We start from the raw sequence: 12,141 nt of genomic DNA, 5'->3' as shown, positions 1-12,141 counted from the left end.
AAATGTGCTTTCATTCCTCATGTGCACTGCACATTCTGGGGTGGGACATCCCTCATTGTTGTATCAGTTATTCTTTCCTTTTCCACCAAGCAGAGGCTCCTGGAAGACAAGCCTCAGGCCTTGAAGTGATCCCATGTGTTCACAGGGCCTCAGGTAGTGGTTAGCACATTGTGTCAGTGATCAGTAAATAGTTAAAGCAATGCCGCAGCAACTTGGAAAGAGAAATGTAAAGAAGAAAACTTGACTTCTCTTTTCCTTCCTCCTAATACTCATAGGGTTTAATCAGAATGAATTGGGCCCAGCAGATGGCATAATGGTTACATCCCTGGACTCCCACTCAGTCAACCACTGATTGAGTCCTGGATCCGACGGCTTAATACTCACACTGGGCACATGTGCGTGCATGCCTAGAATCCCAAGAGGGAAATGGAAGGGAAGGGACTGTGGTATGGCCATCTCTTCTGGGGGGTGATTTCTCACTCTGTGTTTCTTTGTCTCTGTCAAAGGTATTTGAAGGTAGGCAAGCCTTCTTCAAAGAAGAAGCCTCTCCAGCGCTTTTCACCACTGGGGTGGAGGCTAGTTGTCTCCACTTGGGATTAGACTTGCAGAGCAGTCAGGTAGGCTGGAGTCTGGGAGCATGAAGAATGACAGTCTGCTGCAGAGAGGACAAAGTATCAAACGCTGAAGTGAATCTTAGAAAGTTTGTTCTGGACTTTTTTCTTTTTTTGCTATAGGGCATGTGTACTCACCAGAGCGAGACAGAGAAGAGGAAAAAGTGAGAAAGAACCCCCTGCAAGGAGGGATGGCCATGCTGCAATCCCTTCTTTTCCACTCTCCTCTCAGGTTTTTAAGCACACATGCACATGAACCCAGTGTTTTTCAAGTCACCAGGTTCGGGACTTGAACTGCATGGTCAGCCATGTGAGATCCTGCCACCTTAAACATCATACTACCTTGCTGACCCTGTTCTAGACATCTTCAGGGTAGACTTTCTGGTGGAAAGATTAGAGGATAAATGAGCAATCCATGCCCTGTCAAAAGGATAAGGAAATAAAACTAGGAGGCTTCTGAGAGGAGACTGGATGGGGGGTGGAAAGAACAATGAGAGCAGAGGGGAAGCTGGACCTGGGGTCAGTAAGGAATTTACATAAGAACCCAAGTTTTGGGACCAGCAGCTGGCGTAATGGCTATGTCGCTTGACTCCCATGTAGTCAACTACAATTTGAGTTCCAGACCCGGTGGCTTGAAACTCAAGCCGGGTGCGTGTGCGTGTGTGCCCAAGATCCCGAGAGGAGAATGGAGGAGATGGGATTGCGGTATGGCCAGCCCCCCTGGGGGGTGATTTCTCTCTTTCTGTCTCTCTGTCTCTCTCTGTCTGTCTGGCAAGGTTTTTGCGCACCCTATAGCAAAAACCTCTCTGAAAAAACAAAAAAAGAACCCAAGTTTTTCAGAGAGGTGAGACAGACCACAGCTATAGACCAGACATTCTAAAGAAATATACTATTAAAGGAATGTAAAGTGACCTGGCTGGCATGTGCCCCAGAGACACAGACGGGCTTTTGGAACATAAAGAGTCATTAAGGGAACACCAGACCAATAAGGGCTGCAAGAGACGTGATCGTTCTCTTCTCGGCACATCCCGGCGCTGCCACACCTCGGCTTCCTCTCTGTCCTCAGGCTAACAGCAAAAGAGCCAGCAACCCACCCACAGGACAGGTGCGCCTGGCAGGGAACCAGTTTCCATGCTCAAGACTTTCCAAAACCTGATCTTGGGGTCAGGAATCCAGTAGCACCATGTTACATGCTTCAGAGAAAGATTTTTTTTTTTTAATCTCTTAATGTCTCACCGATGTGTGCTGTGTCTGGTTGTGTGCGGCTGGGGAGCGAAGCTGGCATTCTGCTCTCCACCTTTCTCTTCGTGTAGCCAACAGCACCTCCTTGGGGTCAACAAACAGGAAACGAGACCAGGAGACCACCCTTCTGAGCCCACCTGCCATCTGAACCCCCATGTTGTGGTTTAACCTCCCCCCTTCATTCATTCATTTATTCATCGAACAAATATGAATACAAGTGTTGTGTGCAGAGTCCTGAGCCAGGACTAACTGAAGAAAGAAGTGAGGAACATCGGTCTAGGAGGACTAGTCTTTCTGCCTGAGGGCCATGAAGACCAGGCAGCAGAGAACCGAAACCCACACCTGGCCCAGATCTCGCCCTATTCAGAGCCCTGATTAGAGGGTCTATGGGAGAGTCAGTCCAGGGACTGGGGAGTGCATAAGTTGAATGAGTCCACGAGTCTGTGTTGCAGAGGTTGCTTAGGTCCATGGCAGGGTGACGGTTCCCATATGCAGTGTCTCTCATTATCCTTACAACCTCACACTTAATGACATTCTGATTCTTCAGACATGAAAACTGGGCCTTGACCACTGTCCACTTCTTGCCCCTCTCCAAGGCATTACGTGTGAAGCCTGCAGCCCAGCCCCACGTTCTGCCGTAACTCCTCTCTTCAGTGCACTACCCAGGCTCTGGGAAAATCTGCTGCTGGGGTCTTGGTTTGATGAGTGGCTCTGTAGAAAAGTCTTGACTTAAAAACCAGGTGCTTAAGAAACTTAAATATATTCAATGAAGAACCCACCTAGATAGACCCCACTAAAATGGATTAATTTTAGCAATGAGGAGTTGTTTACTATACTTATAGGTCCATTAACCCTTTTTTTCTTTAAGATTTTTGCTGGGACCAGCAAATGGCGTAACGGTTATATCGCTAGACTCCCACATAGTCAACCACAGTTCAAGCCCCAGATCTGGCAGCTTAAAACTCACAGCAGGCACATGTGTGTGTATGTCCAAAATCCCAAGAGGAGAGTAGAGGAAAAAGGATTCCAGCATGGCCATTCACCCTGGGAAGTGATTTCTTGCTTTCTGTCTATCTATCTCTCTGTCTCTCTCTCTTTGTCTCTCTCTCCAGTGAGTACATGCACCTTATAGCAAAAATCGCTCTAAAATTAAGTAAATAAGGTTTTTGCCATAGGGTGCACATGCTCACTGGAAAGAAACAGAGACAGTGAAAGGGAAAGTAAGAAATCACTTCCCGGGGAGATGGCCACACCACTATTCTTTCTCCTCCATTCTCCTCCTAGGACTTTGAGCATGCCTGCATTTGCGCTCAGTATGATTTTCAAACCACCAGGTTCAGGACTCAAACCGCAGTTGGCACGGTGGGAGCCAAGTTCTATAACTGCTTCCTCCAGTAGCCCTTTGAGCTATGGCCAAAACTCCCCAAGGACCTCTTCTCACAGGCGGCAGTTATGAGGGGTGCAGCGGCATTATCAAGCCTGGTCTGGATCAGATCACTGTGCAGCAGGACATTTACAGGGCTGCAGCGGCTGGGACCTCAGTAGAGCTCAAGGCCTCAGGGAAGAGCTGCATGACCTCAAAGGTATGGGAACAGACTCCTGGAGAAGCTCTAGGCCCTACCTGAACTAGGCCCATCAGATCCCAGTCCTGGGCCTGCTGAAGTGGGTGCATGCTGGCCCCAGCCAGCCCTGGAGCTACTCCACTTGCCCATCTCTACTTTGGACTAATCCAGCCTTGAGAGTTGAGCAGCTCTATGAGTCAGGTCCATGTTCAGCTAGGAGAAGAAGGTGATTGGCTGGGCGTGCCAGGGCTTTGTGACCCGCTGGAGGGCTCTGCCAGCCCCAGCCCTTCATCCCTGCCTCCACATATTGCCTCCATGCAACCCCAGAATAACCTGGATGTGTGACCCAAGGGAGCAAGGGGTAGAAATTTTGCAGATTTTCAGCCCCTCTGGGCCTGGGCAGGAAGGGGTAGCCCAGTGACAATGGGCATAGCCCCACGTCGGGAGCAGGAACGTTTTGGCAGGCTCCACAGAGTTCTCTCTCCTCTGATCCCACAGCATCTGTTCCAGTTTTCCTGGCTGGTAGGATGGCATCCACAAAGCGGAATACTGGGGAAATCTGCAGTTGGGGAGGGACTGTGGTCAGAAGCCCAACTTCAGGAAGCACAGATGGCTGTCTCCAGGCAGAAGGGGCAGAGAAAGCACAGCTCTGTAGTCAGTCTGTCTTCTGGACTGGCTGTCCCACGGTCTCAGACAGCAGAGGCTGACTTGTATCAGGTGTCTGCTTCTCAAACAAGCCTTGGATCCTCGGCGACTGCCCCAGTGACGCTGATAGCACTTACAGAACACTTCCCATGTGCCAGGCTCTGTGTTCTGCACTTTGCTCACATGGCTCAGTTAATCCTCATTATAGCTCCATGCGATGGGAAGTGTCTGTTTTACAGACGAGGAAACTGAAACCTGGAGTCAAACAGCTCAGATATGCTAGAGCCAGGATTTGAACCCACGTTGCCTGAAATCTGACTAGAGATGCAGTATTCTTTTTATTTGGAGAGACTTTTTGCTCTAGGACATGAGTTTGCCTGGCATGAGTTTGAACCCATTGAGTCCAGGACTTGAACTGCGGTTAACTGTGTGGGAGTCAAGTGACGTCGTATCATTACACCATCTACTGGCCCCAGACTTGGCATGTCTTTAATGGCAATGTAGAGCAGAGAGTGGAGGCTTGGGAACTGCAGTGGTTCTTCAGGAGCCAGGCCAAAACAGGGCTGAACTTGGGGTAAAGAGAGCCCTATAGGATTAGAGAAGACTGGAGCCAGCAGGTGGCGTAGTGGTTAAGGCGCTAGACTCTCACATGGCTGGCTGTGGTTTGAGTCCCAGGACTGGCAGCTTGAAATTTACACCAGATGCATGTGTGTGTGTGCCCAAAATCTCTAGAGGAGAATGGAGGAGAAGGGATTGTAGTGTGGCCATTCCCCCGGGGCTAATTTCTCACTTTTTCTCTCTGTTTTGCTCTGTCTCTCCAGTGAGTGCACCTGCCCTATACCAAAAAATCTTTCTTTAAAAAAAAAAAAAAATTAGAGAAGCCTGAGGGCTTCAGAATTGTCTTCAAAACATATTGTAGAAGATAGATTCCCATTGAAGATTTAAAAACAAAAGGACGAAATTAGACTTAGGCTAGTGATAAGATTATTAAATGTTAAAATGTGGGATTTTAGAGTTAGGCAGACTTATCATTCATTTTTGTGGTTTAAGATTGTAATTTCCTAGCTCTGAGTGCAACACATCCTAGCTCTGCAGTATCAGGAGGGAACCGGATGGTCTCCGGAAGCCCTTCTGACTAAGGCTATGGAGATTTAGTCTTGCTGACCATTTTCGAGGCCTTGGTCTACAGACTGACTTGCTCCCTCTCTCAGTGAGAGCTTCATGGTTGCCTTTCCCATCGCCACTGAATGCACCGTGAACCTTATGGCCCCATTCTAGGAAGTGATTTAGCAAAGTCACCAGATTAAACCTTCTCAATTCTTCCTTCCCCTGGCTTCAGATATGGTTGCAGGAGTCAAGGCCTTGCAGAATTGGCCTTTCCCAAGACCAGTCTTATCCTCAAATAGGGTTGCCAGCCAACCTGGAGGGTGACAGGCATTAACCCAATCAGGGACTGTTCCTCCTGACCATCACCCTGTGCCAAAGACGATAGGAACACAGGACAGGGTTGGTGGACCTGGTAAAGCCCTCTGGGTGGTTACCTACCATGTGGGGAAGGTGATGGTGCTCTTGATCACAGGTGTGCTGTCATTTGGAGTTTTCTCAGACAAGGTCTCTGCTGTAATTGGAGGCAGCTAGTCCGCTTACAGCCTGCTCCTTGGGTGAGTGCTTTATATACCTCTGCCCCCAGCAGCTGTCTGACCATCAGAAGTTTAACCCGTTTATGAGTTCAACATGTGGTTTTGAGGGATGGGAAAGCCCCTTCAGTCTTCCCTTCCGTGCTATTCCAACAGGCTCAGCTCTTAGGAGACATCTAGGTCAGGAACAGGTGCTCAACCCCTGCCCTGACACCACCAGGATTGACTGAACCTGGCTTCTCTCTGGAGAGACCAGTCAAGGGCTCTCTCTACTCTCAGTTGAGCTAAGGGAAGGGGGCCCTGGGGAAGAGGAAGGACTTAGGAGTCTTTGCTCAGTACTGGGTGCCACCTGCTGGCCATGGTCAGTTTTATTTAGAGGGCCAACTCAGGAAATGAAAGGAGAATGAAAAGGACAGCCTGCTCTGTCCAGCTTGGTGAGGGATAAGGAAAGAAGAGGCTGGTGTCTCCATGAGAGATGTGCTCTAGCAAGTGTGACAGAGTCCTTGCAAGGCCCTGAGGGCCTAGGATGCATCTTCCTGGGATAAAATGAACCCCGATCAGAGCAGAGGGCACCACCACCTGAAAGCTGCAGCCAGCCCTGAGTGGAAACAAAGGCTCTGTTTCCAGTGTCAGTTGCCTCCTTCCACAAAGGTCCCATACAGGGTGACAGCTCGATTGAGTGCTAGGCCCAGAAAGGAGCATTAAACAGAACTGCCTAAAGTGGCCCAGGAACTCCCCGGGCCAACCTAAGACTTCCCTGCACCCCCAGGACCACCCCTGACCAGCCCAGTCCTTCTGAGGTCTAACCTAGTGTTAGCCACAACTGACCTGTAATCACCCTGGCCCAGAGACCTGGAGACAAAATGGCCCAAAGGCCTCATGGAGAAATGTCTCCAAGCCTCTGGAAATCTCCTGCCTCTGGAAATTAAGCCTTCCACGGCCACTTCTGTCACTTTAGGTGAGTCCTTCAGCAACTCACTCTCCTAACTCCAGCCTCTGCAGTTCCACTCCACTAATGTGGTTCGGCAGTTACTCCTCACCTAGAACTGGTCTGGTACCCAAAAGTGAAACAGATCCTGGCCACTAAAGAGCTACAGGCAGGTAAAAGGAACAGGCATACATGTGTCTTCCAGAGATGTGCTGAGTGCTTAGGGTGTCATGGGAACAGAGGATGGCATGTCTACTTCCAGAGGAAGTTTCCTGAAGACAGTGCAGAAGCTGGGTCCTGAAGGCTGAGTGAGGGAGGGGGATGCCCAGGCTAAAAGGTGATGAGAGACAATTCAGAGAGAGGAGAGCACAAGAGGTGTCACTCAGTCCTTCACTAATTGCTGAGCGCATTGCCTGTAATAGGCCTGGAAGCCCCACAGGTACGCTAACAGACAAGCCTGGTGGTGAGTGTGTGTGTCGGGATTCAGGGCAGTGGGCTCAAAGCCATCACCCAAGAGCAGACCCAAGTGCAGTCAAAATTAGCCTCCCAATCTCTGAACTCACAGGTCCTGAGTCCTTAGAAGCCTCCAAGGCAACAATTACTGTTTCTCTTAGCTTTTTGGCACTGCCTAGGCTCCCTTTTCTGGGCAATGATAGACAGGGTTTATTTTATTTTATTTCATTTTGTTGTATTTTACTTTATTTTATTTTGAGAGATTTTTATTATAGGGCACATGCACTCTCCAGAGAGACAGCGAGAAATCACACCCCAGGGAGGATGGCCAACCCTCAATCCCTTCTCATCCAGTCACCTCTCAGGATTTGGGGGAAAAAATGCACATGCACCCAGCGTGAATTTTAAGCCACCAGATCCTGGACTCGAACTGGACTATGTGGGAGTCCAGTGATATAACCATTACACCATCTGCTGGTACCATTTTTTTTAAAAAAAAAAAAGGATAAAGGACTAGGAATATATGAGTGTCTTCTCTCATGATTTTCTTTCAAACAAGTTCCTCTAAGTTAACTGAGCATATAATGACGTATATGCTTGGGGTCAGGGTGGGGCTTCCAGGGAGCACAGCCCAGCAGGTGCTGCTCATCATCCAAAGCAGAGCTGCTCAGATTTGACTGTCCCTGCAGATCCTCTGGGCATGTTGGGCCAGGACAGAGTCCATAGGTGTGGGGTAGGGCACGAGAATTGGAATTTCTATCAACTGATACCAAATAGCCCGATGCGGCTGGCCCAGGGACCACAGTTTGAGAACCACGGGAGCAGAGCATGAGTGGATGCTGGGGTGGGGATGGCAGTCTGTAGTCAGTGAGTGGGAGCTGCTGAAGGCTCCTAACTGGGGAACAAAGTGGGAAATGGGGTCTATTTCTGGTGAGATGGGGTCCATTCAGGACTGTGTAAGTGGTAGGGAAGGGTCATCTTGTAACATGTCTGTGGGGTCAGGGAAGTGGCTGGGGACACTTAACTTCACCGAGACATTGCGTATTTAACCCGGAGAAAGGTTCTTCACTCCAGAAATATGAATACCCACAGTTCTCAGCGCACACGGTCCCTTTGGTCTATCTTCTGTTTTTCCATTTCTGATAAATACCCAGTACCAAGACATATGGCCTCATCTTTTTAAAAATAATAATTATTTTTATTTAACTTTATTTATTTGCTTATTTTAGAGTGACAGAGAGAAAGAGAGACAGAGAAAGAAAAAGTGAGAAAGCAACCACCAGGTCTGGAACTCAGACCACGGTCGGCCATGGGGAGTCCAGCGCCCTTAACCACCACGCCACCTGCAGGCCCCTGTCCTTCTCTTTACAGGGCAAGTCAGTGATAAATAGTTGGTACTTGGCCTCTGAGTGGGGCTGGGGGTGGTAAGGAGGTGTTCATGCCTGTGGCCAGGGGAGGGCACCCCTGCTCAGCTCCTGCTATTGGTTGCAGGGCAGGAACTTAGGCCCAGAGTCACCAAAAGAAGCCAGAAACCTCAGATTGTTTGTGTGAACCATCCCAACTTTAAACTGTTGGACACTTAGGAACACTTCCAACCCAGTGAGTGCTCAACAGTTTAAGCCTGCAAGCAAATTTGGCCAATGAGCATTTCATTTATGACAGCCGGCCAAAAGCACTTGGAGCTGGCCAGTGGGTGGCCAGGCCTACTTTCCACTCCAGTTGTTTAGGATGGACTGGAAGAGGGAGGGGCTGGAAGCTGGAGGCTGGAGGCTAGAAGGCCTTTCCGGAGGTTCTGCAGGACCTGGCTAGAGAGAGTGCTTAAATCCCAAGGGTAGCAGGGAAGAAGAAGCGTAGCAGGACTCAAGGAAAGGTCAGATGTGAGCATGAGGGAGAGTAGGCCACCTAGGGTTACCCCACAGGTTTATAGCTTGGGAGATTGATAGCCAGTACTGAACTCACTAGGATCATGAATTTAGGAGCAGAAGCACATTTTAAGGGAAAGTTCTAAACTAGGGAAATTTAGGTACCTCTTGGTCAACCAGCAGGACACAGGACACAGGAATATGCTGTCCAAAGTTAGAAGAGGCAGAGGTCAGTTGGCATTTTCAAACACCAGTCTGCTCAGGTTACTCTCTGCTTAAGATCTTCAAGTGGGGACCAGCAAATAGTGTAATGGTTACCTCGCTTGACTCCCAAATAGTCGACTGTGGTTCGAGTCTCAGACCAGGCAGCTTAAAACTCATGTTGGTTGCATGTGCATGCAACCCCAAAATTCCAAGAGGAGAATGGAGGAGAAGGAATTGCAGCATACTTGGGGATGATTTCTTGTTTTCTGTCTCTTCAGCAAGAGCACGCACCCTATAGCAAAATTCTCTCTAACAAAAAAAAAAAGAGAGAGAGAGAGAGAGAGATCTTCAAATGGTTTCCCATTGTAAATAGAAAGCCCATACTCCTCTTTGTGGTAAACAGTGCCCTCTGTGATCTATGATCTGTCCCTGCCACCCTTACTGCACTGTGCCCCAACACTAAAACCTGCTCCCGGGGCTGCGGAACAAGTCTGAGTTCCCGGAATAAGCCAAGCTTTTGTTCTTGCTAGTCCTGTGCCTGCAGTGCTTTCCTATCCAATTCCTTTGTATGTCTGGAAAATTCCTACTTCTTCAGGCTCCAACATCAGCTCTGAAGCCTTTGCTGACCCTGCTAGGCAGGAGAGATCACGCCCCTCTCTGTGCCATCCCTGAGAGTCTGTGTGCCACGCTTCCTCCTGCACCACTCCCTGCCGGGGGGACGTGCCTGTCTGCAAACTCCTCGCAGGCTCAAACCCTGTCTTACTTAAGTGCCCTTGTATCACCAGTTCCCAGCACACAGCACACATCTCGCATAGAGGAGACACTCATTAAGTGTGTAAAGAATGTATAAGTATCCTCCTCTAGGAGGTGAACTGCAAGGCTGGTCTGGAAAGAAATGCTTCTCATTTCCCCAGGGGTTGTCCAGGCTCCCCTCCAATGGACAGTTAAAGACCAGCATGTATCCCCCCACTCCCCCAGTGTTAACCTGTCTGATTTCTTTGCAGCTGGGGTATGGCCGTCAATGTGTACTCCACATCCGTGACCAGTGAAAATCTGAGTCGCCATGATATGCTCGCATGGGTCAATGACTCCCTGCACCTCAACTACACCAAGATAGAACAGCTCTGTTCAGGTAGGAGCCTGGGCATGGGGGAGGTGCCCTGCTGGAGGGAAAGGGAGGGGAGGGGGCAGGCATTGCAGCGCTGTGAGAAGGGTAGCTTGTAATTAGGATTAGAGAGGTGAGCCGGAGAGCTATAACTAGGCAGACTCTGGAGGTGAAGTCAGAACATGGAGGCAGGGAGAGTGAGAGCAGGTGAGGCACTCGTGAACTATCCAAAGCCAGAGTATAGGGTATATCCAAAGGTGAGGGTAACAGCGTGCAGTCGGGTCTACCTGCTCTGGGCCCACCTCTCAGCTCTCCTGCTGATGCAACCCTGAGCAAGTCGCTACACCTCTCTGGTCTCAGCTTTCCTATCCATGAGACAAAAGCGTATCACCTATCCACCCAGGTGCTGTGCTGGTAGGGTCAGACCGCACATGTGCAGTGTTAGATGTGGTACTTGTGCATAAGATGTCCCGACAAATGGCCATTGCTCATTTTCCTGGAAAGCGGGGGGATCCTGGCCATGTCAACCCTGAAAGTAGGACTAGTCCCAGCTCCAGGGCAAGGAGGGGGAAGAGGAGACTGGGTTTGGGGAAATCGTCCAGCTGACGGCCTCAGGGAGGGATTGGAGCAGCCCAGGGCCGCGGCGGGCGTCCAGGACCTGTCAGCCGCGCTTCTCCACAGGGGCCGCCTACTGCCAGTTCATGGACATGCTCTTCCCTGGCTGTGTGCACTTGAGGAAGGTGAAGTTCCAGGCCAAACTAGAGCATGAATACATCCACAACTTCAAGGTGCTGCAAGCAGCTTTCAAGAAGATGGGTGTCGACAAAGTAGGTGCCCGCACCCCGGGGGGTCCTGAGGAGCTGTGTGACCCAGGGGAAGAAGATGGCCCACCAGCAGGGGCAACGGGGGGCTGCTGGAGTCGGGCCAGCCCTCAGGCCTCTCTCAGCCCCACCCTCATCCTCCAGAGCGAATGTTCCCCCAGCTGAAGGCACAGTGGAAAACCCCATCCATCGTGACATTTCTTTCCCTTCCTTTCTCTGGGGACCCTCCCCATTCCAGACACGGAGGCTTGGATGCTGCTCCTGTTAAGTTTTGTCTCTCTGTAGGGCCCAAGAAATGTCTCTTCCCTCCCACTCCTGCCTCGATGGCCCCAGGGACGTGGGTCCTAACCCCCAGCCCACATACAGGCAGCAGACCAAGGGACGCCTCTCCATCCAGGTCTTCCTGTGCCTACAGGAGAGAACTGTCTGGATCCCAGGCTGGCATCTGCTGACCTACCTGCCTGCTCTGGAGCCACGGGAGGGGGGCAGGTGGAGAAGGTGGAGCATGCTGCAGCCCCGGGGCGGGCTTTCCTGAGAGCAGGGGCCCTCCCACAGAGGAAGGCGGCCCCACGGCAGCAGGTGGCTAAAGTGCTCTGCTTATGTGGTCTATTTCAGATCATTCCTGTAGAGAAATTAGTGAAAGGAAAATTCCAAGATAATTTTGAGTTTATTCAGTGGTTTAAGAAATTCTTTGACGCAAACTATGATGGAAAGGATTACAACCCTCTGCTGGCGCGGCAGGGCCAGGACGTAGCACCACCTCCTAACCCAGGTGATCAGATCTTCAACAAATCCAAGAAACTCATTGGCACAGCAGGTAACGTGCCCGAGCTGGGGGAGGGAGTGTGGGGGGCCGGGCCGGCAGGGCTCTACAGCCAGGAGTGCCCCTTGGGCCACCGGCCCGGCCCTGCCAGCCTGGAGGAGACTGTTATCACGGAGTTCAGATGACGCCGCCTGCTGCCCACTTAGGCCGGGGAAGTCACAGTAGGGGGTGAAAGGGCTCCCAAAATTGTCCTAAGAGGAGAGCCACCAGCACCAGCCACGGTAGCAGCTGGTGGGAGAAAGCCCAGG

At 50.6% G+C, this 12,141-nt stretch overlaps 1 protein-coding gene and 1 long non-coding RNA gene across 3 annotated transcripts in view; one reads left to right on the top strand and one right to left on the bottom strand.

Annotated features, from left to right (window-relative positions):
- Nucleotides 1-457: 457 nt before the first annotated feature.
- Nucleotides 458-3,646, bottom strand: LOC106736407 (uncharacterized). The gene is made up of 3 exons (XR_001371419.2): nucleotides 3,475-3,646; nucleotides 1,848-1,937; nucleotides 458-655 (listed from the first exon to the last, which is right to left on the bottom strand). It is a non-coding gene; the product is annotated as an uncharacterized LOC106736407 (long non-coding RNA).
- A 201-nt stretch (nucleotides 3,647-3,847) lies between these two features.
- Nucleotides 3,848-12,141, top strand: part of MAPRE3 (microtubule associated protein RP/EB family member 3) — an 11,277-nt gene continuing 2,983 nt past the window's right edge. The window contains exons 1-4 of one of the 2 annotated variants that reach the window (XM_014593130.2): nucleotides 3,848-3,937; nucleotides 10,149-10,276; nucleotides 10,931-11,076; nucleotides 11,686-11,842. In XM_014593130.2, coding sequence (XP_014448616.1) covers nucleotides 10,156-10,276; nucleotides 10,931-11,076; nucleotides 11,686-11,842 — 424 coding nt within the window. In that variant the 5' untranslated portion in view covers nucleotides 3,848-3,937; nucleotides 10,149-10,155. Of the gene's footprint in view, nucleotides 3,938-10,148; nucleotides 10,277-10,930; nucleotides 11,077-11,685; nucleotides 11,888-12,141 lie in introns of both variants that reach the window. The other variant, XM_006162184.3, reaches the window with a different exon arrangement.

This window comes from Tupaia chinensis, unplaced genomic scaffold (assembly GCF_000334495.1).
Source record: "Tupaia chinensis unplaced genomic scaffold, TupChi_1.0 Scaffold139757_1, whole genome shotgun sequence".
NCBI lineage: Eukaryota > Metazoa > Chordata > Mammalia > Scandentia > Tupaiidae > Tupaia > Tupaia belangeri.
The sequence above is the reverse complement of the archived record's forward strand: the minus strand, read 5'-3'. Positions and strand labels throughout refer to the sequence as shown.